The 26,850-nt window shown below is 48.7% G+C and overlaps 8 protein-coding genes across 10 annotated transcripts; 4 read left to right on the top strand and 4 right to left on the bottom strand.

Annotated features, from left to right (window-relative positions):
• Window positions 1-1,448: 1,448 nt before the first annotated feature.
• BDBG_01412 (alkaline phosphatase D) lies at window positions 1,449-7,207 on the bottom strand. The gene has a single exon (XM_002628458.2). It carries the CDS (start codon window positions 6,826-6,828, stop codon window positions 2,506-2,508), a length of 4,323 nt encoding a protein of 1,440 aa, XP_002628504.1. The 5' UTR covers window positions 6,829-7,207; the 3' UTR covers window positions 1,449-2,505.
• Window positions 7,204-9,627, top strand: BDBG_01411 (histone acetyltransferase type B subunit 2). Its single transcript, XM_002628457.2, has 6 exons — window positions 7,204-7,401; window positions 7,464-7,520; window positions 7,586-7,691; window positions 7,760-8,224; window positions 8,298-8,783; window positions 8,906-9,627. Exons 1-6 carry the CDS (start codon window positions 7,383-7,385, stop codon window positions 9,078-9,080), a joined length of 1,308 nt encoding a protein of 435 aa, XP_002628503.1. The 5' UTR covers window positions 7,204-7,382; the 3' UTR covers window positions 9,081-9,627.
• Window positions 9,628-9,798: 171 nt separating this feature from the next.
• Window positions 9,799-11,149, top strand: BDBG_01410 (GTP cyclohydrolase I; the record flags this gene model as incomplete). Its single annotated transcript, XM_002628456.1, has 3 exons — window positions 9,799-10,369; window positions 10,443-10,747; window positions 10,847-11,149. The coding sequence occupies 3 exons, from the start codon at window positions 9,799-9,801 to the stop codon at window positions 11,147-11,149; spliced, it is 1,179 nt and encodes a 392-aa protein (XP_002628502.1).
• Window positions 11,150-13,195: 2,046 nt separating this feature from the next.
• Window positions 13,196-16,670, top strand: BDBG_01409 (the record flags this gene model as incomplete). 2 transcript variants are annotated; one of them, XM_031720318.1, is made up of 2 exons in its annotated part: window positions 13,196-15,897; window positions 15,982-16,566. In XM_031720318.1, the coding sequence occupies 2 exons, from the start codon at window positions 13,203-13,205 to the stop codon at window positions 16,359-16,361; spliced, it is 3,075 nt and encodes a 1,024-aa protein (XP_031576437.1). In that variant the 3' UTR covers window positions 16,362-16,566. The 2 variants fall into 2 exon arrangements, with proteins under 2 accessions (XP_031576437.1, XP_002628501.1); XM_002628455.2 differs by having other exon boundaries at window positions 13,236-16,670.
• Window positions 16,671-16,770: 100 nt separating this feature from the next.
• BDBG_01408 lies at window positions 16,771-25,269 on the top strand. Of its 2 annotated transcripts, XM_031720317.1 has the most exons (4): window positions 16,771-20,149; window positions 20,211-22,064; window positions 22,148-24,802; window positions 24,868-25,269. In XM_031720317.1, the coding sequence occupies exons 1-3, from the start codon at window positions 18,984-18,986 to the stop codon at window positions 22,356-22,358; spliced, it is 3,231 nt and encodes a 1,076-aa protein (XP_031576435.1). In that variant the 5' UTR covers window positions 16,771-18,983; the 3' UTR covers window positions 22,359-24,802; window positions 24,868-25,269. The 2 variants fall into 2 exon arrangements, with proteins under 2 accessions (XP_031576435.1, XP_002628500.1); XM_002628454.2 differs by having other exon boundaries at window positions 22,148-25,250.
• On the bottom strand, window positions 16,871-17,078 carry BDBG_16362 (uncharacterized protein; the record flags this gene model as incomplete). Its single annotated transcript, XM_031724327.1, has 1 exon — window positions 16,871-17,078. Exon 1 carries the CDS (start codon window positions 17,054-17,056, stop codon window positions 16,871-16,873), a length of 186 nt encoding a protein of 61 aa, XP_031576436.1. The 5' UTR covers window positions 17,057-17,078.
• On the bottom strand, window positions 22,459-25,322 carry BDBG_01407 (NADH pyrophosphatase). The gene is made up of 2 exons (XM_002628453.2): window positions 24,656-25,322; window positions 22,459-24,577 (listed from the first exon to the last, which is right to left on the bottom strand). The coding sequence occupies exons 1-2, from the start codon at window positions 24,765-24,767 to the stop codon at window positions 23,442-23,444; spliced, it is 1,248 nt and encodes a 415-aa protein (XP_002628499.1). The 5' UTR covers window positions 24,768-25,322; the 3' UTR covers window positions 22,459-23,441.
• An 86-nt stretch (window positions 25,323-25,408) lies between these two features.
• BDBG_01406 (uncharacterized protein) lies at window positions 25,409-26,780 on the bottom strand. The gene is made up of 2 exons (XM_031720316.1): window positions 26,464-26,780; window positions 25,409-26,394 (listed from the first exon to the last, which is right to left on the bottom strand). Exons 1-2 carry the CDS (start codon window positions 26,595-26,597, stop codon window positions 26,148-26,150), a joined length of 381 nt encoding a protein of 126 aa, XP_031576434.1. The 5' UTR covers window positions 26,598-26,780; the 3' UTR covers window positions 25,409-26,147.
• Between the last annotated feature and the right edge of the window lie 70 nt (window positions 26,781-26,850).

Genomic DNA, 26,850 nt, shown 5'->3' with positions numbered 1-26,850 from the left:
TTCCGGGTGTTGCGCGCGCTGGACTAGGGGCATGTTGAGAGGGGTAGGATGTTGCTCGTCATGTCATTATTGGGCGAATGCAGGGAATAACTCGCAGAATGTAGAAGCACGCTGCTGTAGCGTGAAGCCCTAGTCTCTCTTATTCCTTTAACTAACTACCATAAAACAGCTCAGACGATCGTTCCTAATAATAATAATATAAGTGTTTCTTCGGCGGAATTCGCAGGGAAGCGGGGAAATTGATAACACAGACTTTTCAGGATGGCGGAAGGCGAGACGTGCTGTACTGCGTAGTTACAATTTCAAGATAGCTAACCTCACATAGTTAGTTAATTAGTTAGTGGGTCAGCGCTAGTTAGTTAGCTGTCTAAATGGGAGGTAAGTTTTGCTAACGCTAACCTTTCATTCCGAACGATAAAAGTGTTGTCCGAGCTGTTCAAGGTGGGTGGAAGCAACCAAAGCAGATGCATGACTCTTTGGTCAAGCGTTTAAGGAGGAAAGGTATGTACTAACAGGCAGGATAATTAGTAGAACTGAATCATTGATGAGTGAGACGCTGGTTGCTGATGAGCCAATGGATTGAATAGGATGATTGAATAGGATGATTGAATATCAGGTTGTCATCGTCTCTCATGGATATCACTACAATTGCCCAACCCTGAACAACTGACAGCTGAGCATCAATTCCCATCCGGCATTTATTAGGTACCTAATGCATCACACTGAAACAAGCTGATTTTTCTTTCTTTTGCAACTTTGTCTCATACCCCTACTGACCATCAAGATTCAATAATGATCAACAAATTGCCTGCGTTGAGAACCACCTGTCCAGCCATGAATATCACCACCCTTCATAGAAACAGTTTCAGATCGTGCTAAAGAATGGACTCTACAGCGCTGTTATTTACATCCTGGAGCTCTGAACCCAGAGCATGCTGGTCACTTAGCGGAAGTATTTAATTGGCACTAACTAATGGGGCAGACCAAATGAGACAAACCGACTCTGCTTCTCCCATATTATTCTATTGCCGCGCCATTGATGCCTCAGCATAACCTCAAAAACATATGCCGAATAGGCTATCATAGACGGCGTGTCAAGGGGGCCTCATCCGATGCAATAACTATCAGAGATGTTCTTAAAGCGGAATGTCAGGGTCCCCCATGTCAAATATGCATGCGGGGGATACTGCGCGCGGAAAGTCTCCCCCGTCGCGAACCAACCCAGAAGACAGCCATACCATACAGGCCACACCTGCAGCTATCGGCCTCCGCATTGCATCCTATCCTGCGCATGTGTAGATGCACTTAACTCAACTCTAATCATCATCCTCAATGGCAATGGACCTTGTCCCCTTTTCCGTCTCTGACCCTGCGAAGCCAACAGGAATCTCGCGAGGCAGAGAATGTGGGGCTGCTTTTCACAGATTAAAGGGTAATCAGCCAGTCAAATGGACTGGCTGACAATGGAAAGTTGACTTTTTTTGCCTGGTTGACACACTCTGTGCTCTGTGCATTCCAAAATACGTGGCCGTGCGATACACAACCTCCGGCCCACCCCCGCTTCACGACGTACATCGGCAAGGCGAAAGGGGCTGTGTCCCGATCATGATTTGTGTGGCCTGGGGTCTGGAGCTGCTTTCGATTTTTTTTTTTCTTTTTCTTTTAGCTACAGATGTGGTTGCGTTTCATTCTTCTTCTTTGTAGTGCGGCAGTTGAGATTTGAATAGATCAATTGGAGTGACGGAATCGCAAAATTTTCATACTCATTTATTGATCCGCTGGGAAAAGTGGATTCTGTGTGCTGTTATCTCCCGTCTGATTTGTCTCCGCTAATTCCCCTCTTAGCATCTACATAATACAGTAAATACTATGCATTTTGTGCCGCTTATCTGATAGTGTTTTCACAACCAAGGCTCGCGTATGTTCAATGAAGTTACCAAAGCACGAAGATTCATGCGATCGATTGCCTTCCCTTTTTCTTCTTTTTTCTTCTCCAATTTCCAGGCATTATACAGGTACAAGTATGAATTGATCAAGTGTGTTGAGAATAGATTTTTGGTTGTTTTCAATACCTAAAGAGCCAATGTACAGAGTAAATTTTATCCATGATGAAAATGAAGTACATTATTTACATACATTAGTAACTGCAGGCTCTTCGCCTTAGGAATGGAGGTCTTTGTATGACACCTGGTGCTAAGGAAGAAAAGAAAATCCCTTTGTCATCATCATCGTCATATCATAAGTGCAAAACAAGTTCATGACAGACGGCCAAAATGTCCTAGAACACCACATCATGATACACGGATACACATATTTATGTCCATCCCAACGCCCATACTCAGATATACTTAAGTATTAAATATTGTGTACCTCCTTTTTCTGCCAATCACACTCACATACTATACTCCGTAGAATATTATGTGATACAAGAAAAAACAAAAAAGAAACCAGGGTCGTCAACACCAAGGTCTATAAATTCTTTCATATCAAAAGAACTTCAGTCCTTCAGGCAGATGTGGTTCCCTGGCCACGACTAACACCCCTGCCACCACCGCGTGCAAAACCACGACCGCCTCTACCACGACCACTTCCCCCACGTTCCAAAGACGATGGCGGAGGAACGTTATTGTAAGATCGAGGTCTGAAATTCGGGTTGTGCTGCACAACATCTTCTTGCGGGTCCACCCTCTCAACCGAAACATAGCCAGCGCGAGTCGCAGGCGACGCACCAATACCTCCACGTGGCCCTCCACGTAGCCCACGGGGGCTATATCCATTCTGATTACTGCCAAAATTAGCCCGACCACCCCGGCCGCGAATGTCTTTAGGCGGTTGCGGTGAGCCACTGGTTGGATAGTGGTTGCGAATCGGCAATGTTTGCTCCGACTGGCCGTGGCCACCACGGCCACGGAACGTTCCAATGCCCCTGGACGCACCTAACTGACCTGTAACAGCGCCACGGAAACTGCCTCGTAGAGGCGGAGGGGTGGGAGCATGTTCCAGCTGGCCCTTTCCGCCTGGTCCGAGTGGAGCTCCGTAGCCCTGAACGGTTAGTGGCTGTTGTTGTCGCTGTTGTTGTGATCTGCCTTGTTCAGCCGCCGCGCGGGTCGTTGCGACAAGTTGTCTGTTGGTCACGTTTAGAACGCATGATGCGGGAACGGTCGAACCGCGGAATGGGGAGCATCTGTCCCCCAGAGTTGTGCCGCTCATAAAGGAGACGTCAAACACAATGTCCAGGAGAAGTGTTCTGGATGTGCGCGTGAGCCCAACGATAGTCCCTCTTGTGGCGATGGGGACCTTGCCAGATTCCTGTGCATAAACCACCCTATCACCAAGAGAAAATGACTGGTTGCCTAGTCGATGCTCCGCATCAGCTGGCTTTAATAATGCATTACGCGGGACGCCTTTCATCTTTTTGGCTTCAGGTGCGGGTCGAGTACGGACGAGTTCGTCCGCGGCCTGTTCAATAGATTTCACAAGGTCTGAATCGAGCTGTTCAGCTTCCAACGGTACACGTTCGAAATGCTTCGCCTCGATAGACTTGAGCCATGCCTGAATCTCCTTGATTTTGGCAGCCGCTGTTTCTGGTGGGTAGAAATCTGTAGCCTGGAAGCCATCCCCTTGTGGCTTTCGTTGAATGCCTGCGATGAATTCAGGGAATTTGATCATATATTGCTGGATAAGACCGATGGCTTTCTCACTGAATTCCCATCCACTGGGCCCGCGTCGAGAATACCCAAGCACTTTCTGCTTCCTCGCCTCAAATTTCAGATTGAGTCCTAGGTTGATACGTTGGCTGTCCAAGACCACCGTGAACGAAGACGTGATTTTGGCCAGCGTCAGGGGGTTCAGATTCAGACTGCGGGCAATCGCGAACGATGGGCTGTAGGGAGAGAGCCTTTCGGCAGCTCTTGTGAGATCTCGACCAAATTCCGGTTCCTTGCCTTTGACGACGGAAACAAGCCCACTCAATTTTCCGTCCTCATGCCCAGTAATATGCACTGGCGCTCCATAGTTGTATTCACCCAGGAAAAAGGCCCTTGTTCCCTCCGGGAATTCCTCCTCGACAGGTAAAGCTTCTCGTTCGATAAACCGATCATCCTCGCACATAACCTGGTCAACAACAAGCTGCAGAGCGTAATCCGTTTCAATACCAGGGATATCAGCGAACTCCTTGACCGTGGCGCCTTCGTCCGTCTTCATTAATCCCTTCAGCATCTGCACGTGGACCATGGACTCGATATCGCCAACAACCATGCCGAGTCTTTTGCTATAGTATGACTCAATTTGGTGGGTTTTGCGTCTCCACTGATCTATTTGGGAGGGAGCATGCGGAATAGAAACAACATGCTGCTCTCCATCGACATACATGTAATCGAAAAGTTCGTCAGACACGCGACTCACTTTGGCCTCCTGAAGGAATGGGTACCCGACGTGCACTCGCTGACCAAGTTTTTGTTTCGCCAGTTCAACACTGGACCGGTTTTCTGGCGCGCTGAGCGTTACCACCATGCTCTCGTTACGACTCTCCTGTTGAAACACGGATACTCCGTGGAAGCCTAGCTGCCCATTGTGTGGCAATGTTTTCAAGCTAGGGAACCCTGCCAATGCCTCGTGACCCAGTTTAACGCCTTCTACAAGGCCAACAACAGGTTCTAGACCTTCCATTGTTGGGAGGTCAAACACATTTTCTATGCAGTGACACTTGGCGATGTCGGGAAACACGCCAACAAGTGAACTGGGATATGTGTATTCGATATCTGGGGAATAAGTGAATTTCAACGTAACACCAAATTCATTTCTTGCTCTCTCTGCTGGGGTCAGCAAGTGTTGCTTCGTGGCCATCGCGCCAAGCAGGCGTTTTTCATCAATAAACGGAATCTTGACAACGGCTTCCCACTCCATCTTTTTACCATTCATGTCAAGTTCGAAGTCGCGAGGATAAAAGTCGATGATCGGGGATTCTGGAGAAGTCATCAATTCATGGAAGGCCGCAGGGACAATTTGCTTGCTTCGGTCCGGTAGAACACCCATTAACTGTTCGAAAGGGCGGAAAGGTTGCCCAAGGTCGAAATTCATATCAGCTTTCAAGCCAAATTTGACATCAGAAATCATCGGCGAATAGTGATATTGATAGAACCAAGGCCAGGAGGCAACTCCGCGATAATAATAATAGAGAACCCACTGAAGGCCTTGCACATAATTTTCGGTCAACTTTCGCATTTCTTCATGATTATCCAAGCCCCACCCGAATTTGGACTTGTAGTAGTCGTTCTTCCACTCCTGGAACTTGAGCTCGTATTTTTTTTCAGCTGCTTGCTGAGCTTCCTCTGCCGTCGTTTCCTTCACCTTGGCGTTTTCGTATCTCTTCATAACGCGAAGAAGGGCAATTTGACCTTCTTCATCGTCACCATCATCTTCGTCGCCAGAGCTCCCGCTAGATTGAGTCTCCTTCGACGGCAGTTGTACCCGCAAAAATCGATCACCATGCTCGTTGGACACGGTAGTCCACGCAAGGTGCAGATCGTCTGCTAACTGCTCCACGAATTTGCGATCCCTCGCTGGTAAACTAGAGGAGAGGTCGAGAGGAATTGGTTGCCCTTCATCATTCACCGGGCGATGTGTGACATATTTTTTGATTCGGTTGAAAATGTGCTTCTGTGCGGGTGAAATCGTAAAATCCTTCGCATTTGCTGGTGACTCTGAGTTCTCCGGCTCTTGGCCTTTCATTTTGGATTTAATCCAACGGGCATCCGAATATTCCGCTTCAAAGAAACGGAATTCGACATCGGATAACGAATCTAAGAGAACTCCTAGCCGCTCTAAATTGATTGTTCCCTGTTCATTTATGTATCCTCCCAGTTTCGGTAAAACTTGTTTGTAAATCTTGAACATCCAAGCCAGCGCCCCCTCATTGATGTGTAAATTCGGCAGGTTTGGTAAGAAGTCATTTCCCACGAAAAACGCCATAAGAATGAAATCGTCGATAACTCGTTCCAAATCAAAAGGAAATTGCAAAGCGTCGGCCTCTTCCAACTCCTGAAACTCCAGCTCTAAGTATTCCCTTACCATACAAAGATGCATAAGATAGAAATTCTGGTGTTCTAGCTCCTTGGACTTTTTCTGACTTTGTCTCCCAAACGTTACTTCTTCACGGAGTAAACAGAAATGAGGATCGTGACTTAGTAGACCCAACATGATCAAATCCGCATCCAAGCCGTATAGACAATGCCGTACATCTGGATGGTATCCTGGTTGTGCTTTCGACTGCCGAATATATTCCATGATCTTATGCTCTCCTTCGCCAGGGACCTCATGCCCGGACAGAACGATTTCCACGCCCTGCCATTCCACATCCTCCGAGACCTTCTTATTGATGAAATACTTCAGCTGCTGTGTCAGCTTGGCCATGAATTCGGTTCCCGGTGTTATGCAGTTGCTATCAAAGGCCTCCTCCTTTGGCATTTCAATCCCCTGTTTGATAGCCTTTTCCTTGGCCACTTCCGCATCTAACGCTGTTCGGAATCGTCTCGCTCGTTGTTGGTTCATTTTCGCGCGCGGTGCGACTCCGTCAATAGCCATGAAAAACAATTTTTTCGGCTTGATCTTCCCGTATAGATGTTCTATATAGTTAAAAATAGCGATGAACATCTTATCTTCTGTCATGCGAAAGGTTGGCGAGTCCGAATCCTTGTGGGTGCAGTTGTGGATAATGCCATTCATATCGAGGTATAGGCAATCGAACTCAGGGATGCGGTTTTCTGCAATCAACTGCGATATTGCGGGGTATCGCTCGGACATCCATCTGAAAAACTTCGGAACACCCATATTTGCGACTTGTTAAATTAATGATAGGAAAGTGGTATGAAGTTGAAAAATGTGGTCAACGTTGGTGCCGTGAACTGGATCGAATGAATAACGAAGCAGGAACAAATTTAACCTATATAGACAAAACTCTATAGGTATGAAAAAAAGATGAGCTCTCGGAGTTCTGAATGAAGAGGAAAACAGTGAAAAGGAAAAAAAAGCGTCCGTTAAATACACCCAGAGTGAATAGCTGGAGTTTTAATGACCTTCGAGGGATCTTGCGCCCAGATGTCGGGGAATCCAAATCGGGAGTTGGGCCGGGGGCCTTGAGCTGCGTCACGTGGCGAATGCTATGAAAAGAGGACTAGCGTGTCCCGAGCTCATTAACGCGACAATCGCGTTTTCTTCATTTTGCGAACATACGTTTTAACAACCACCGTTCCGATAGGACTCTAGGGCCCCAAAGAGGTTCAATTTGCAAGATAAATATTCTGGAACCTCCTGAGACTTATACCTAAGTCAGTGCTTTCTCCACTTTAAGGAAGTGCGCGAGGCTTGAACTGCCAAGCTTCACCATGGATGATTTTGATCAAGGTTTGTGAGGAGCTCTTGAGTGCGCGCAAGATAGCTGCTGATTGTGGGTGTTGCACTTTTAGTGGGCATAGAGGAGGAGCAGGAAGAAGAGAGAACAGAGGAGAAGATAATTAATGAAGGTATTTACTCCCGTCTTATTTTTGCTATCTCCTTGAGTGCTTTTGGCTGACATTTCGTTCCCTAGAATACAAGACATGGAAGAAAAATGCGCCGTTTCTTTATGATATGATTCTCAGTACAGCATTGGAATGGCCTACTCTTACTACACAATGGCTGCCAGATAAGCAAGCGTAGGTTCTCTTGGACAACATTGCGATTCCTGACTCGGAGCCTCTCATCGCTGATACCACCCAATAAGTGTCCCAGATAAACCCTATTCAACCCACCGCCTACTCATTGGAACGCATACATCGAGTGATGCCCAAAACTACCTTCAAATAGCACATGTCCAACTACCTAATCCAACGGCTCCAGATGCGGAAGATTACGATGACGAGAGGGGGGAGATCGGCGGATATGGAGGCGGGGGATCAAAGAAGGCGCCCATGGAGGTGAAATTTAACATTGTCCAAAAGATCGATCACAAAGGCGAGGTGAATAAAGCACGATACCAGCCACAAAACCCGAATGTTATCGCAACAATGTGCACAGATGGGAGAGTGATGATTTGGGACCGCTCGAGACACCCCAGTCTTCCCACGGGTAACGTAAGCCCTGAGCTAGAGTTACTTGGGCATACGAAGGAAGGGTTTGGGTTAAGTTGGAGCCCTCATTTGATTGGCCATCTCGCTACTGGAAGTGAAGACAAAACCGTCCGCCTTTGGTTTGTCACCCCTGCGCGTTTGAGGCTAGCATTCATTCCCACTTTAGGTATATGGTGCTAATATTATCTATAGGGATATCACGCAACACACGAAAGGCAACAAAGCTCTTAAGCCTTCGCGGACATACACCCACCACTCCTCCATTGTCAACGATGTCCAACACCACCCTCTCCACTCGTCCCTGATCGGGACTGTATCTGACGATATCACACTTCAAATCCTCGACATTCGTGAAGCAGACACCACCCGCGCTTCTTCGGTGTCCAAGGACCAGCACAAGGATGCGATAAATGCCATTGCCTTTAACCCTGCCAAGGAAACGGTCCTTGCTACCGGATCAGCGGACAAGAGTGTTGGCATCTGGGATCTCCGAAACCTTAAATCGAAGCTACATGCGCTTGAGTGCCACAATGAATCGGTAACGTCTCTGGCTTGGCATCCGTTCGAGGAAGCAGTGCTAGCGAGTGCTAGTTACGATCGGAAGATCATGTTCTGGGATCTCAGCCGTGCTGGCGAGGAGCAGACCCCTGAAGATGCTCAGGATGGACCCCCTGAGCTGTAAGTTAACCATTTCATTTCTTATTTCAACGGTGCCCGAACATTCTGTACCCTCCTCAACAGGCTAGGAATGTTCTTCTTGCATATCAATATCAGTATACTAACGCTATTGTGTTTGATAGACTATTTATGCATGGTGGCCATACCAACCGCATCTCCGATTTCAGCTGGAACTTGAATGATCCGTGGGTTCTGTGTTCAGCGGCGGAAGACAACCTGCTTCAAGTATGGAAAGTGTCTGATGCCATTGTTGGTAAAGACATGGAAGATGTTCCAACTGAAGAGCTGGAATCATGAGGGGCAACATAGTTATTTTGCTCGCTTGAAAATGACTCGATCTGGTCCATACTGTTCGCTGGCTTGGGCTGGTGCCCGTTGCCTATCTTAAGGGGGGGTGGTTTCCGCGTATCCTTTTCCACAACCTATATTCTCTTTGAAGAGACACGCTGAAATTTCCCTCTGGGGATGGTGGGATAGGGTATTACTTTCGGTGTTCCTTCTTCAGGTGTACGAATTTCACGGCTTGTTTTCTGTCTTATGCTCCGTCTGTATTTGTAGGTACATTACACTGGGGTGAAATTTGAAAGGCAGCGGTTACTCAGTAGCGAATTCAGTCTTTACGCCCCTTAGATTGCCACTATTTACCCAATAAGCTGGACTATTCCCATCTAGTCCGTCCTTTATTTTACTTTGTTTTATATCCCTCTCTATTTTAGACTAGCGTCGGAGATTTATTTTACCGAGCAGCCGCTTCCAGCGAATCAGCCTTAGTCAGAAACCTTGACGAAACTCTGATCTTTCCCGAAAAACAGTCGCCGCCAGCGCCCAGACAAAAAAAAAAAAAAAGAGAAAAGAAAATATACCACACTCCTCAGTTATGCAAATGCCCCTACAAAACATAAATATTGTCAGTTAGAGGACCGGGCAACCGAGAAGAGCAAAAATATCTGCACTTCAGGGCTTCTCGAACCCAATTCATTCCTCGCACGGCGGAGAAAAATTTCGAGATCGACAAATGACTGGGGACTCCCCGCCACTGGGCCCAAAGCCCAAATCCGCCATCCCCTCCTATCTCCTCAACGGACAAGCTTCCGTGCGCATGCCAAGTAACGTGCGCGAGCGGGAGAGCCTCAATTCATCAATCAAATCTTCATTCGCCCGGAAACAGGTGGTTGATCCGGATTTTGCGGTTCCAAAGCCGGTCCCAGTAGCAGAAATACCCCCCGCAGCTGCAGCAAGCGCGGGGGAAACGGCAATGCCAACTACAAATGAGATACTCGAGAACGGGGTGCCTAATGATCAGCACAAGAATATATCAGTGGAACAGAGCGGTGCTGTCAATGAAAAACCATTGCCCGCCGCTCGCAGACCATTAGAGATATCCGCGCTTCATATCACCTCCTCCGCTACTCCTACTGCTACTGCTTCTACCCTTGCTCCCCGTCCTACTAAACGAAACCTCAGCGAGCCACCTCGCGATCCTAGAGACCATACGGGATCTCTAACACCACCTTCTGCTGTTAGTCGACCTGCGAGCCCTTATACCCTGAATCCACCAATTGATTTTGACGGGCTGAGTTGGCCGAGTGTGTATCCCCTCTCCTCTGACACCCCCTTTTTTTTTCTCCCCCGCCCTCAATATTTAATAATCTTGTGCAGGCGTCGGTACGCGCGAACGTCTCGAAGCTACACCAGAAGAAAGTGAAAAACGAACACAGAAACTCGCGGATGCCGTGCGGACGATACTGGAATGTATTGGGGAAGACCCGCAGCGCGAGGGTCTGCTTGGTACGCCGGAGAGATACGCGAAAGCGCTGATGTATTTCACAAAGGGTTATGAGGAGAACGTGCGCGACCTGGTTAATGGTGCTGTTTTCCATGAAGACCACGACGAGCTTGTCATTGTGAAGGATATCGAAGTTTTCTCGCTCTGCGAACATCATATGGTCCCGTTTACGGGCAAGGTATGATTCTCCACCGTACCAGCCCCTCATATTATTTTTTAAAGAAAGGCCATAAGATGGGGATACAGATTTACTGACCATAGAAACACAATCCTACAGATGCACATTGGCTACATCCCCGACCGCCGCGTCCTCGGCCTGTCTAAACTCGCCCGCCTCGCAGAGATGTTCTCACGCCGCCTTCAGGTGCAAGAACGTCTAACGAAGCAAGTAGCCCTCGCCATCGCCGAAGTGCTGAAACCACAAGGCGTAGCCGTCGTGATGGAGTCGAGCCATCTGTGCATGGTGATGCGTGGGGTGCAGAAGACTAGCAGCACGACTACGACGAGTTGCATGCTTGGCTGTATGCGGGCGAGTGCGAAGACGCGAGAGGAGTTCCTTAGTTTGCTTAATCGGAAGTAGAACTTCTCCTTAAAAAAAGAGAGAAAGAAAGAGGGGGGTTTGGCTGGAATACACATGTATATATACCCCAGACGTGAGTTCCTGGAATGAACGACCAAAGACAACGCACATACACAGATGCAGGCCATCTTCTACGCAAATCACCAACTTCCAACATTTCACCCTCTAACACTCTGTACGGTAGCTTCTCCCTTTGGAACACTATCGTCGACTCACTTCTTTCTAGACATACTTCCCGCCGGCCCGATAGTTCGTTCACAGTGTACCAACCGTCACCTTATGATAGAATCGTTTTTCTTTTCGCCCTAACTTTGTGTGTTCTACGACTCTTTTTTAAACCCGGAGTTTGGTCTTTGAACCCCTTTTTCTTTTTTCTTTTTCAAAGCCATTTCATCATAGAGGCTTTACGAAATTTGGTGGGCATTGGCTGGCTTTCTCTTGTTGTTGGTTCTCTCTTTTTCTGCGCTCGCCGTTTCAACAGGCAAACAAACACTTTTCATCCTGATATCGTTATCACATTGTCATATATATGGGTTGGATTTCTGTTTGTTGCCATTTGCCATTATATTTTCCTACGTGGTTTTCTTTTTCATTTTCATCCTTCCTGCGTTTTTCTTTTCATCGATTTTTATTTTCTCTTCCTTCTTTTCACGCCCCCTTTGAGGCTTCGCTTGGAAGATATATACTGGATACCCAATACTTCCCTGTATTCAACTACCTCCATTTACCCTTTCTTGAATCCAACTTCAAGAACAGGACCGGCGCAGCGAGAAAACCCACCTACGTGTTTTTCCCAAGGATTCGGATCCTTTTAACATGCCTCCTTTTTCTCAGTGTTCCCGATGATTTTCCGTGCGCGAAAGCCGTGATATGATAGATATGTTAAAACACAGAAAAAATTATGCCCCGCCCAAGAAGGATGTGTGATCATTTATGCGATGATGACTCGACTCATCCTATTTGCTTTCTCTGATATCTTTGATTTTCTCTCTTGGTTGTGGTTTCTACTACATGTATACATTAGATAGATGTGTGATATAGAAAGAGATTGAAATGAGAAACATCGATAAATGTCTCGCAGGTACACATACGGTTTAGGCGAAGGTAAGGTACATTACAACTGCATGAGAGGGAAAATCTATGAAGGAGCAGCGGACAGACAGATTGTTATTGCAAGTACCAGAAGGCTTCATTCAGCCGGGAGCAAGAACGAGAGACAAACAAGCGTTGTTGAGAGAAATAAATGGCTGTCGGATATGGGGGATATGGGGAAAGCAAAAGGGAGCCCAACCCATAGCAACGAAACGGCGTCCTCGAGAAAAGTAAACAAGAACTGGGAGTTGAAATATCTCCTCCAGTGTAGTGTTACGAGGTCTCTCTCTCTCTCTCTGTAATCATTGTTTAACACAGTGTAAAGGTGCTAAATTATTTGCTATTCTTCTATTCTTTATTCAATCGCTATCCGCGTCTCCATCATCAATTCTGCCACTCACTCATCTGTCCATTTCGCTATTTCAGTCACCATTCTCGAGGTATTGAGGGACATCTATCAATGCCAGATATATACCCTCAGCAGCCCATTACCCCCCCCTTAATTCTCGTCTGTGGACACATACTCGGTTTGTATACCTGATTCTATTCTGAATTTCAGGCTCGTGTTATTCCTATCGGCGCGTCCATTCGCGCGCTTGCATGCCCCTATTCACATAGAAGTTGCCCATTCACCATCCCGAGTTGTCCTATTTTTGGTGATTGGAAAACCCCCCCGTTCAATCACCAATTGCCCATATAATAAATACCCATTCCACCCCAACCCTTACCCATTCATTCATTCACCATATTCCAGGCAGAGGGAGACATTTGTTTATTGATCTGAAAATCCTCACTCTTTGCGAAACCCCAACTTGGATCATTCGGTTTATCAAGATTCGCCTGCGCACCTTGTCCCTTTTGATAAGGACTGCAAGCATTCACCATTTCTTTCTTTCTTTCTTCTGTTTTCTTTTCTTTTTCTTTTTTTTTTTCCTTCTATTTTGTAAATTTTCTGCCAAGTATGGCGTGGCCGGGTTACCTACCCCTAGGAAATATGGCTTTTGGAGCTGGGGACTTGACCATGCCACAGCAAAAAGCATATGAGCCTCTGCAACGTTTCCAGCAGCACCAGATACAGGAAACATATCAGACTCAGCGCCAACCCGTGCAGCAGCACCAACTGCAGGGCCAGCAGCACCTACCCCACAGCCAGCAACACCACCCTGCGCAGCAGCATCAACTACAGAACCAGCAGTACCTACTCCAGAGCCAACAGCACCACCCGGACCAGCAGTACCAACCGCAAATCCAGCACATACACCATCAACTCCAGAACCCACACCAGCAGCAGCAGCAGCAGCAGGACCAGCAGATACACCAGCAGTACCAGCACCTACTCCAACAGCATAACCGAAGGCAGCTTGGGGACAACCAGCAGCAGCAGCAGCAGCTACAGCTCCAATTCCAGCACCAGGACCAGCCGCAGCCCCAGCAATACCAGTCCCAGGTACAACATCATTTCCAACATCAGCCACAAGACCAACTCCTGCGCCAGAACCACCAGCAGCACCAGTTTCAGCTCCAGGAAGAGGGGCTACAGAGGTGGAGTTTTCCATATCAGTTGGGTCCACCAATTCCGGGGTCGGGGGTATTTCCAAGAGTAGTTGACCTGCCAGAGGAGCAACTGCAGCAGCAACTGCAGCCTCGGGATATAAACATATATTCGTCTCAACCACCGCTACACCAGTACCAGGAGGGACATAGAACAGGACACAAAAAGACCGCATCATGGCCTCAAAGAATAGGAACGCAGAGGCCTCCTCCACAGAGTGGAAAAAGGGAAAGGAGCAGATATACCCGCGTGGAGCACAGAGGGACTAGACGCAATTCCAATCGCACTAGCGAATCTAGGGAGATAGAACAGTCCCAACCGCCAGTGACAACAGGTCGACCTCAATCTAACTTAGCGCAGGAAAGTTACAGCAATGTTGACCATCCTCTGGGGCCGAACCAAACTGAAGCTGTTGGAAATTATCCAATCCAGGGAGTTGAAAATCAAGTCGGGTACCTTGGCCAGGGAGCGAGCAGGACTACGACCATAGGAACTCCTGCATCCAGAAAAAGCCCTGGTCGGACGCCAAACCACACGGGGTCGCAGAGCGATGGCATTGATGACCATCAAACTGAGGATTCTCGTGGTCCAAATTGTCCTGTCGGGGTTATGCAAACTGGTAGGTTGCATCAAATGTCCTCGCCTGAAATGAACCCGCAACGGGCACAACTTGGTAATGACCCACCTGCTCTGCAACCACATTTGGCGACGACGGGACCCTTGGGAAGCAGTGGGGTTTCCCCGTCGTCAGTGCAAGAGGTTGAACGGAGGACGCCGTGGGAATGGGATGCAATTCTTGCGAACCCTAATAGTATACCACACCAGAGAACAACTCACGCAAACTCGGAGATGCGAGATTCCAGAGGCATGTCAGCAGAAGAACATGACGCATTATCCAACCCGCCAGATCCCGGGCAAAAGTCGTCCCGATCTTCTTCAGGCCCCGTTTCGCCGACAATAATGGCACCCATAACTAGTACTGGCGAGGACCCGCTGCTCATGCTGCTGAGAGCGGCTGAAATGATTTTAGGCCCATTGATACCCAAAGGCATGTCCTCAAATGCAAAGGAAGCTGGTGGTGAGAAGCTAACTGCAAGTCAGAAAGTGCTCCCGCTCCCCGTTCACTTCAGTCTTCCTTATGCGATGAGGACGAGAGACCACTCAAACCCGAACGCAGTTCGTCAACTGACTCTGCCAGCTCTAACGAATCCTCGCCGTAATATCAAAGCCTTGCGGTTACCACCTTTGGCACAGGCGTTTCGGAATGTCAATGAATGCAGTGAAGGCTCCGATGCTCCTCCTAACGATAAGCTGCAGGTAGAGACCTTCGATTCCCAAACCGTAAGACAATCTAGTTTTAAATGCAGGGGCCACCAAGACCGGTTCGTCAGCGCGGCAGAGCGTGCGCAGTCTGATTTGTTGTCATTATCTAATATTTCCCAATTATTTATTATGAGAAAACAAGAACTTGAAGGGGGTAGCGGCCAAACCCCATGTCGAGGTCCAGGACTTGAGGGAGTCAGATATCAATATGAGGCCCCGTTTAATATTTTCCAGGAAATTCTCAAAAGGCCGGAGCTGGCTTTGCTCGTAACGAGGCATCTGCGTGTACAGGAGCTTTTGATTTTATATCGTACTTCCAAAGATTTCCATCATGTGGTGAACACTCGCTTTACAACTGTTATCCAGGCACAGGCGTGCGCACGTGCTCCGGAGGCCGCGAAAATATTTCCGCCCCGCTGCTATGCAAAACTCTGCATTCCAGACCCAGGTTTACGCCCTCATCCTGTTGCAAAACGTGCCGCTTTAGGAGAAACTCGAAAAGTTCCATCCTTCCGCTGGTTGCTCATGGTATGTTTTCGCGAAATGGTCTGCCATGAGATTGTCACTATCCTAGCGGAGGATGGCGTCCCCGTGCCAGACCGCTGCACATCAACCATGAAAAAGATATGGCTCCTCATGGATATTCCAGATAACGCACGGCGAATAGCACTAGTTCAAAACCACGAGATATTCACGGATGTCGATCTCTTTTTCGCCACCTTGTTTTTTGTCAAGCTCGACATGCGCTTCACTGACCCAATCACTGGTAGTGGGAAGGATGGTATGCGCCGCTTGCTACTCGCACAACCTAGCCTTTCCATGCTATGGCGGACACTGAAACGGACAGCACTGATCAGCAAGCTAGACGTCATGCGGTTATTCGCCCGTTGGAAGTACCAGCTACGCCAGGATCAGCGGGGGTTAAGTATCTTCGGCGTTCCAGCCCATGAGGTAGGCATCGTACAATACCAATGCTGGGGCCGGACGGGGAATCGAGTACCGCTGCAGAGACCGGATGAGCTGCTGCTGAAGGAATCGATCCGGAGGGGGTTAGATTTGCAACAGAGGTATACGGATATGTTTCTGTGGGGGTATATTAATCCTAGGACAATGCAGGACTACCTGCCTGTGCTGCATAAGCGGCAGATGGAGAGGATGGAAGGATTGGAGGAGCTGCTTGTGCCTGTAGAGGATAGGGGGAAGGTGGAGGTTGGGAAAGTTGTTTCGAAAAGGGTTAGGGGGTGATTTTGATGCTCTTAATGCATTCTTTTTTCTGGTGATTTTTTCTTGTTCCTTTTTTATTTGAATCTCCTATTCTTCTTGGTTTATGCGATTGTTGGCTGGTTATACTTAATTGGGTATGCTTGAATGGCATACAATCACATGTTGGCTGTGGTACCTGCATATGGTAGTTAGTGGGTAGTAATGAATAATAGTTAATGGCCTGGATTGCAAGATATGATCTCCTTCGTATGTCATATGTCATTCCTTTGCCTTAAGACGGACGGGGCTGTGGCATGTTTATAGTTATCATAGAATCGCGGTTGAAGGGCCCAAATCACATGACAATTTGGATGACTAATCTTACCACGTGACCCTTCCAGCTTCGGAACCTTGTAAGCGAGAGCCAGCCCGCCCAACACCGCTCGTCTCCAACGCACCTCCGCTCCGACCAGTACCGCCCGCCCAGCAACCGGCCGTCTTCTTAGACAGTTTAACCGGGATTCTGTTTGGAGACAGACAGAGGTATGTACCTAGTGGGGTTCGTATCTGGAGTGCTCGCGTCTAGCGTCTCGTTGCGATGTTCTTGGTGATTCCGCCGCCCTTAAATTTTCTCCTCGAAGACCTAGGTGCCTCGACGTCCTAAGTTCACTGAGTGTTTTGGGGAATGTCGACAAACGATGAGCATCTGCGTCTTTAGGGGGCCCATGCAGCGCCATGGTGCACGATATCTGAGGGGCGTTTTCCTTGACCAGCGATAGATGGATAGGATGGATGGGTATCCTTTTCGTACTTTGTAGTTGGTGATGTCCGAGGCCTTGTCAGCCGCCAAATAGCCGTCAACATCACCCCCCGTCCTCCGGAGTGTCCACACGCCACTGCGCAGAGCCCCCTCCACCCTACGCTGCTTCGATCCTTCTATTTGAGAAACGCGACTGCTTCCGCGCCTGGGTCTAAATCTAGTTGATTTCCATGTCTTGACGGCCGGAGGATGGCCGTTGTTGTGCCGTTGTTGAGGCTGGGAGGGCACTTTTTGGCATATTTTGTTTTTGCAACAGCACACCCCGTTTGCTGGCTAGCACGGGGGTTCATTTGCTCAAATCAATTGTAAAATGACTATTGCCAGTCCACGTCTGGAACATACAACATCGCGACGCTCAATTGCTGCCATCGTCCAGGCCAGCCCCGCGGTACACCCCCATTTTAACTTCAACATGTCACATGGACTACGGGAGAAGATTAATTGTACAGCGCGATGGAATATGCTGAGGGCATGTACAGATAGGTACGTCACTCACCGTGGTGTATGTTCCCTCACCTACTAGACACTCTCTTCTATTGGCACCTTTACTGCTACTGCTACTGCTACTGCTACTAGACCACAAGGTTGTCTCGCTCAATGGACCGTATATATAACAGCACCTGAGCTAAAGAAAGACGGGGGATCTTTAGGAATATGTCCTATCGACGACTGGAAATGTTAACTCCACATCAGCCAGAGGAGTTTTTTGGTGGAAACTACAGCCCACCTCACATAAAGGAGGGGGAAGACTTGCATGTCGGATCAGGATATATTGCTTCTTTTCCATACCGTAGATAGATATGTGTGTGACATGATGCTGCTAAAGTGCAGCAGCCGTGAAAAAGACAAAACAACAGAACAACATCAGAATGTCCTGGATTCCCTCGACAATGAACCAGAGACTATTCGCAGCCTGACTGGCCCACAGAAGCTGTGAGAGAGTGAGAGCTACGAAAAGTGATATTTAGCCACTGGACGTGCTCCGTGACAAACTCTCGGAACAAATGGTGTCCAACCCCATTGGCAGGGAGAGAAACTCAGATGGGACGGGAATATATTTATGGGAAAACCACAGGACAATCTCTGTATTCCCACAGTGGTTAAATGGGAGGATGCTGGGGCTTTTCTTTTTTTTTTTTTTCCTGTGGGCGCTGTTGTTGTTTTGGGCTGTCATCAATTTGGGACACAATCGTAGACTCACCACTCTTTGCAACCGGCGGACTCATTTGCTGCTGGAGCTACCAAGACACGGGCGGTAACCACCAGAGCTACACACCAACCCCCCCAACAACGCCTCTTGCAACCTACAACAAAAGCTCTCCAACGGCAAATTTGACGGAACAGGATTATCAACCTGCGGCGCCAGACTCTGACTATATATATAGTCTTGCAACTCACTGTCTCATTGAGGAACATCTGATATTTACTACAAAGCCCTGTCGCGCTACTGGAGCCTCCAGACCGCTACAGCCAACCACTCTCGCATATCCTAGGGGTCCATCTGAAACTGTGGCAGGCCTTCGGATCTGAGAATATTGTTTGGATTGCATGTAATCCCAGCGACAGATAGGGAATTTCAACAGCAAAAAGAGAAAAGCAAAAAAAAAAAAAAAAAGAAAAGAAAAGAAAAAAAGAAACCGAACTGCGCAGTGAGTGCCTGTGGGCGCCCGTTGCTGACTCCGGTTGACGCCAAGCCCTCAACGCCGCTAGCGCAAAAGGAATCTCCAGTATCGCCAGTCCTTCTATTCCGCACGACGTTTCTTGATCAACCCCCTCTCTCCCGACACAACTGCTGCCAACTTATCCCTTCAACCGATTCTTAACCAGATGCCGCTAACGATTACATGGCTGGGTCCCGAAGGAATCCGCTGATGAAAGACCAGTGGAGAGCCGACGACGACCACAAAGAGAGAGACGACCCACATCCACATCACAGAGAACGAGACAGAGAAAGAGACCGCGAACGGCCTGAGCGGCGTCCACGATCACCGCCGGCCTCGCGTCGTGGGGCAGGCCGTGGCCACGAAAGATCTAGAGGCCGTGGTGCTTCATTCGCTAATCATAATCAATCGTCCCGTCGTCCCCAGACAGGCCGGAGGGGAGATAATAAGAAACACATTAATAGCAATTATAATAGTAATAGGAACAGACGACTTTCTCCTTCCTCTCACATCAGGGCTGCAGACACTGAACAGCGAGATTCTACGCGTCAGCCAGAGGCTCAGGTAACTTCTCGGGCTGACCACAAAAATTTACCACCACAGTCTCCTGCCCCGCCCCCCAAGCGGAAACGAAGTCGGAGCATTTCGCCATCTCGCCCTCAGCCGCACCCACGCCCCAAGCGGCGAGACGGTCGTAATCGAGACCGCCCCGAGAGAGGCAGAGGTCGACCCAGTCGCAATTTCTCCCCGAGGAGGGCCCCGATTCCCCGTGGCAAGGATTACCGACCGGCGGACCTTCGTTCTGAAGTCTCGACATCCGACTACTTGCAGTCTCGCCGCAGGCGTTCCAGATCCCGAGATTCATTCATAGAAAGACGCAGCCTATCCCCGCGTCGTGTTTCTCGGAGTCCTCCGCCTGGAAAGGACTACGTGGATCATTCCCCGCGCCCTTCATCCCGTCACTCCTTAGTGTCAAGAGGCTCGCGGCAATCACCACCGCCGAACTATCGAAAAAGCACAGAAATGCAATCTACGCGTCCAATCCAGTCTATTGTGGATGACCCACGCCGCTCTCCATCCCCTCTTCGTCCCATTCCTAGCTTCGATGCTGGGAACCCGAATCAAAATACCGACAATGATGCTCGGATACGGGATACTTTTCAAAACCACAGTATGCGTGGCTCACGCCGACCATCTCGTCCACAGGTCGATACACGCCAATCTTACAATACCTCGCCACAGTATGTGACGCCCACGAGCTCCCGCCTTGGGTCCCCGCAATCGGGGTCTCCGTACAGTGGTAGTAGGGGATCGTGGACTGGCCAGCAGCCATACCATGGGCAGCAAGGGTTAGTAAATCGTACAAACGCCGGGTATTCATCATGACTTGAAACTAACGATGTAATTCAGACAAATGGGCGGCTATTCGCCACCTTATAGACAGGCGACTTATCCCCCTCCGCAGGGCGGGTCTCAGGGACAGTATTACCAAGGCCAGCCGTATTCCGCAAGCGCAGCCCACGGACAACCAGGATACTCTAGTCAGACATATAGAGGTGGCCCTCCGGGATATCGGGGCACTCAATATAATCAAACCCAGGATCGTCGATTTTCTGGACCAGGTTCGCAATCATATGGGAACGCGCAGCCACAACCACAACCCCAAACACAAACCCAACAACAACAGCAACAACGGGGAAGAGGGAGCCATTTTAACAATCTGCAATGGACTCCTTCCGGTGGACGTGGCCGCGGAGCACACGGACCTCCTGGGGGCTCGCTTCAACATCCTCACCTTCCAGATGAGCGCTTATCGCCTGAAATTGACGAAGATGATAACCCATTCCGCCCATCCAAGGATTTACAGGTGGAAGACGAAGACTCAAAGCCCAAACCGGAGAAGCAAGATTCAAAGAAAATGCCGCCTCCCAATCGACAACAGGGTGCCCCTGCACAACCCAAAGAGAAAGAATCAGGAAAATTCAGTTTCGCTTTCAAATCAAAGGCTCCGGCCCCGGCTACGCCTAAGCCAGTGCCCGACCTTGCACAAAGGATGCGTGAACCCCCTCCAAAGGCGGTAGAGACAACGAAGAACAAACAATCGAATGCTCCTCCACCGAGGGAAAAGTCTAGTAATCGGCTGGATCGAAGAGATGACAGACGAGACTCGCGGAGAAACGACCGTCGGGTTGACAATCGAGGAGAGAGGTATCGTGATCGACGGGATGAACGACGGGTGGAGCCCCGACATGAGAGACGGCCAGAGCGATCGCCAGAACGTAAGAAACCGAAGAAAATCCTGAAGCGAATGAAGCCACGTCCAACGATATCTGAAGAGTTCTCCAAGTCCGACTCTGTCTACTACCGAAAACCCGGAAACGAGTCGGTTATTGGAGCGGGAACATACGGCAAGGTGTTCAAGGCCATTCATGTTTATACTAAGAATATGGTCGCGCTGAAGAAGATACGTATGGAGGGTGAGAAGGATGGGTTCCCCATTACGGCCGTTCGTGAGATTAGACTGCTCCAACATCTCCGGCATGATAATATTGTCTGTCTGCAGGAGGTTATGGTAGAGAAAAACGAATGCTTCATGGTGTTCGAGTACTTGTCTCACGATCTGACTGGCCTCATCAACCATCCGACATTCTCTCTCACAGCTGCCCATAAGAAACATCTTGCACGACAAATGTTCGATGGTTTAAATTATCTACACCACCGCGGGGTGCTACATCGAGACATCAAAGCCGCGAATATCCTCATCAGTAATCAGGGACAACTGAAATTTGCTGATTTCGGCCTCGCGCGATTCTTCTCTAAGAGCCGGCAGCTAGACTACACCAACCGCGTCATCACCATCTGGTACCGCCCACCAGAACTCTTACTAGGAGAAACTCGATATGGCCCCGCCGTCGATATCTGGAGTGCTGCATGTGTATGGGTAGAGATGTTTACCAAGAAAGCCGTGTTCCCCGGTGAGGGTGGCGAGATCAGTCAACTTGAGAAGCTATACAATTCATTGGGCACTCCGACCCGCGCTGACTGGCCTGATATTGTCGAAATGCCGTGGTTTGAGCTATTACGCCCGACAGAGCGGAAACCACGCACCTTTGACGATGTTTATAAAAATATCCTGTCCCCTGCTGCCTTAGACCTCGTTTCCAAGATGTTCCAGTATGATCCTGTCAGAAGACCCTCTGCTGAGGAGGTCCTCACACACCCATACTTCACGTCAGAGGAACCAGGGCCCCAGCAGGCTATTGAGTAAGTTTAATTTTCTGCTATACTGATCATGACAGCCATTCTTTTATCCTTTCATCCTCTGTAACTAACAACCCTTTCACTAGGCTCGCAAATGTCGAAGGCGACTGGCACGAATTCGAATCCAAAGCCCACCGCAAGGAAAAGGACAAAGAAGCTCGTCGTGCAGAGCATCAGCGCGAAAAAGAAAAGCGTAGAGTGAGCGGTGGCGCTGCTCGGAGCAGTGATGGGCGGGATACCAAGCGGGCACGCATAGAGGAAGGTACCTCTTCTCAGCTTCAGTCGCTTGAAAATTGAAAGTAGAGATCCTCGTGGTATTCATTTATAGCTCCACACCGGAACTGTTCCCCCCTTGTTTTCTCAAGAAGGGAACTGTCAGTTGGGTGGAGAAGCATAGTGTTTCTTTTTTTATTATTTTTTTTTTAATGCCTTATTTCTTTTCAAACAAATTTAAGCGGCTCCTTTTTCTTACTTTTTTTTTTCGTACATGGAAACACAAAAAGGAAAAGCATGTTTGGCGATATCCGTTTATATAACCTTTATTTTTTTTCTCCCCCAAATTGGGGATGTGATTGCCCATTATGAACTCATTTCCCCCTTTTTGCCAACTGCGTACATTATTCTGCTCTATTTCTTTCAAGATCCTTCTCTATCTCTGCGATCCTTTTGTCCTATACTACCCAGTTTTTATTTTGCTCTCTCTCCCTCTTATTCACCACCTCCACAGTACTTTCCGTATGATTGCAACCCACGGTGTTTCTTGTTTAGCTACTTGTTTGGTGTCATGAATATTCCAAGTCCCATTGACGTTATAGCATTTGAATGATATAGTCCCAAACCTCTTTCTGCCTCTCTGACCCAGTCCTACAGGCAAGGACCTTTGATCGAGCTTCGGTCTATGTCTTTCAGCTACCCAACCAAGGTGAATTTTCGAGGTGGGTGTCAGGCGTGATAAATACGCCGCCTATGGGAAAAATCTCTGATACAAAGATGATGTCTACGCACTTGTATGCATATGAGCGGGGGAATGAATCGAAGACGCGACATATCATACGGTATCTGTGATCTTAATATAACTATGTCTAATAGGGTACAAGATAGCGAGGCGGTGCGTTCTATTGTTCTTCAAATACGCGCCCTGTAAATCCAATTTTATGTATATATCGCTAACAAACTGTGGTATCAAAAGTAAAATGCCCATGCCATATGAGCAGGAGGGTATCGCAGTCAAACCCGGCGAATCATTTCTATATTGACCTTCTTTTCTTTGCCTTTTTATTTTTATTTTATTTTTTTCTAATTTTCCCAATAAGCACAGGGATGTATGTCACAGGCTTGAAAGCCTGACACCTGCCCGTCTGCACTGACACTTCAACCCATTCACATCTTGGGCCCATTAGCATAACTAATCCCCCCCCAAAACTCCCCATGAACCACCGCGGCAATTAACTGATACGCAATCGCCGTCCTGGGCGGCAAGCGCAGCCCACCCTCTTTATATCCCGACCCAGGTTTCCCCGACAAATCGCTGGTGCCCACTTTCAACGCCTCCTCAGCTTCCGCAATAGAGAACCACCGCGCATCTTCTAGTTCTGGGTCATGCTGGAGCGAGATGATTTCATGCTCCGGCTTCGCCACCTGCGCAATGGCGCCAATCATCAGATTGGCCGGGTACGGCCATGGCTGCGTGCTATGGATGACGACACGGGACACCACCACGCCAGACTCTTCCCACACCTCGCGCCGCACTGCATCCTCGACGGATTCGGCGGGCTCAATGAACCCGGCCAGCGTCGAGTACCAGTTGGGCGGGTATCGCTTCTGCCGGCCCAGAAGCAGGCGTTGGCCGTCGTGGCTGACGACGACCACGATGATGGTTGGGTCAGTACGGGGGAATGAGATGTTTGAGATCGTTGTGCGGGTGCTGCAGGGCGGGCGGGGACCTTGGGGGTCGTGCGGTGGGCAAGCGCGCTTTGTGCCCGCTTGGACAGACATGGTTAGGTGGCCGCAGGTGCCACAGTATATGTTGCGCGTGTTCCAGTCGAGAATGGCGCGGGCTTGGGCATATATGGCGGCTATGTCGGCGGGGAGGGTGGTGACGGTGCGGCCCCGGAAGAAAGACAAGCCCTTGGCTTCCATAGTTGCGATAATGTCCTTGGCAGGTTGTTCTATTGTGCCGCGCGGGGTGACGTCTAGGGCGAAGAAGGGGGTTCCCTTATACGTTTTGTAGCTCAAAGTATTTTCCGTCTGCGTCTCGTCTAGACCTAGGAATATCAGGAGGGGCTTTGTGACGGAGGGGTCGAAGTCCTTGAGGGCGTCTACTTCGGATTTATCGAAGATGTCTTCGGGAACGAGGGTCTTGACATCATTGTAGGAAGCGTAGAAGAGCTCTGAGGGGCTGCGGATGAGGGGGTTGAGCTCGTTGAAGAGTAGAAAGCGGCTTGTTGGGTGTCTTATCGCTGCTGATAAGAATGCGCCATCTGCTCGGAGGAACGAGACCCGGTTTAAACGCGAACCTGCGAAGGAGATGCTAGGGCTTAGCCATATCGTTGTACTACAGAGATGGGGAGGAAATGAGCGAGATAGTTACTCACTTGAGAAATAGTTCACTGTCTCCTTGCCAAACTTGCGAGAAAGCATGGAATCCAGCTGGGCATGCGTGGGTGCGGGTATATCAGCAATGGCTTCAGAGGGAGCGGAGGACATGGCTATTTGTTCCCGGTGAAGACAATGGGTTTTATGTATATGAGCTCTTCTTCCGGGTTCAGGGTGTTAAGACAGAAAATGGCTTGACAAAAGTGTGTAGATGCGCATTTGCTTGCTCTCGCTCGTCGTCTTCCCCGCGATTATACGATGACTCAGCGGATTGACCTCGGCATTCCCCAAAGGGGAAATGTTGAAGGCTTTCATTTAGATCCAAAAACATCGCGAAAGTCGAGATAGCGGAGGGGAAGTTGCTGCATTGATTGGAATTCCGCGGGGTGTCAGACACTCGATGTATTAGAAAATTTTGCTACCATGGCAAAAGATGTTTTAATTTTACGCCAGGGGAACATGGGATGGTTGCATTTAGGGCCGTGGTTAGGATAATCAGTCTAGGTTCCCAGCATGCATCGACAGAGAGAATGCAATTTCACAATCATCTTGGTCACCAATTGTACCAAATACCTTGCAATTGAAGGCATCACCAGCCTTTGTCAGCCTTGAGAGACGAAATTTGCTTTACACTGATAGATTGACAACTTGAAATTTGAGGCTCGGAGGATTAGCCGAAGCTACGATTAACTAACGTTAGTTAACTGGTTAAGTTAGTTAATTATAAAATCCGCTGATGTCAGCTTTCGCTAGCACAGAGGAGGACGGAGTAACTCCACAGAGGCTATTATTGCGCCAACGGCAGTTTGTAAACGGTAAATGGGATCACTCAGGGGGCGTGTTCGGTTGTACGTATGTATGTACATACAAGTACAAGTCTGTTTTAGTTATAACCTGCACGTAAAAAGTGGATAGTATTTTAAGTGTACAGCAGGAGTCATATAATCAACAATGTGAGCCCCCGCACTACTACAGGATAATACTCAACCTGGCAGCATACTTGTATATAACTTTACACGCTCCCAACCTTGCCTTATTACAGTTACAACCCCTCACTATATGATCTAGTTACACCATTGAAGTCTAATCGCGTGTAAGTGGAGAAAAAAAAGGGATATGATATAAGAATGGCAGACTGAACACAAGGCCTCTTTCGTGCAGACAATGTTGAATGGAGTGTGTAAGATTGTGTAAGTGGGGTCTTTTATACAAGATTGTACGAGGTTAAGCGTGCAACCGAACACTCCCTCTAGTTGGATCCGGTTGATGTGCATTATTATTATTATTATTCTTATTCTTATTCTTATTATTTTGAGCCAAGCCATCGCCCCGAACGAGAAACTCAGCGAGGATCGGGAATCACTGCGAAACGCGTCCATTATTGCCTCAACCACCAATTGAAAGCTTGACGGGGCGATTTGAGCCAGCAGAGGTTTCTTGGGAGAATAATAATAATAGTTTACGGCCGCACATGCAAGCGTCCCGTTATTATTATTTCCATATGCTCATGGGCTTGAGTGAGTGTGCCTCAAGGAGCGGGGAATTGCTTTGGCGCGCGCTGTGGCTTCCGAGGATGATGTTCCAAGTGCAAGCCGAGATGCACGATATTAACCGACCAGAATCTGGGCATTGATGATTCGCCCGATTGCGTTGGAAAGGAGGTGTTATTGGCCGGAGCCGCGAGGGAGGCGGCAGGGTGGGGTGAAGGAACCAGATCTTTCCCCCGAATGGGCGCCATCTGGCAAATATCGGGATATCAATCATCTAGGCAACAAATAGGACGGGCGTTCAGCGATTTCTAACTCACATGAAACACACGAGGGGGTCAGCGTCTGTTGCACTTCTTGCAAGTCGAAGCGTGAGGGCGTGCTGACAGGCTGGTGATGTCTTCTTCTCGTTGGCTCCCCATCGGTCATGGCTCCAACCAGTACACTGGACCATCAAGCGACAAGACTAATAAACCTTCGTCTCCAAAGCCAGCGCGTCAGCCAGAATGGCCATCCGATTTCCAGAAACCCAGCTGGCCAGGTGCAGACAGACCCATAATTATTGATCAAGTTTAGGTTTTCTGTTCTGATGAGGCTTGCATATTCTCCGCATTGAGTTTGTGCTAAGCTCTTGTTTGTTTATTATTTAGCCTGAGTTCGACATCCTTTCTCCCAAACTTTGGAAATCTTAATTGCTATAAAAAAAG

The sequence above is a fragment of the Blastomyces gilchristii genome (genome assembly GCF_000003855.2).
Source record: "Blastomyces gilchristii SLH14081 genomic scaffold supercont1.2, whole genome shotgun sequence".
In the NCBI taxonomy this organism is placed as follows: Eukaryota; Fungi; Ascomycota; class Eurotiomycetes; order Onygenales; family Ajellomycetaceae; genus Blastomyces; species Blastomyces gilchristii.
The sequence above is the reverse complement of the archived record's forward strand: the minus strand, read 5'-3'. Positions and strand labels throughout refer to the sequence as shown.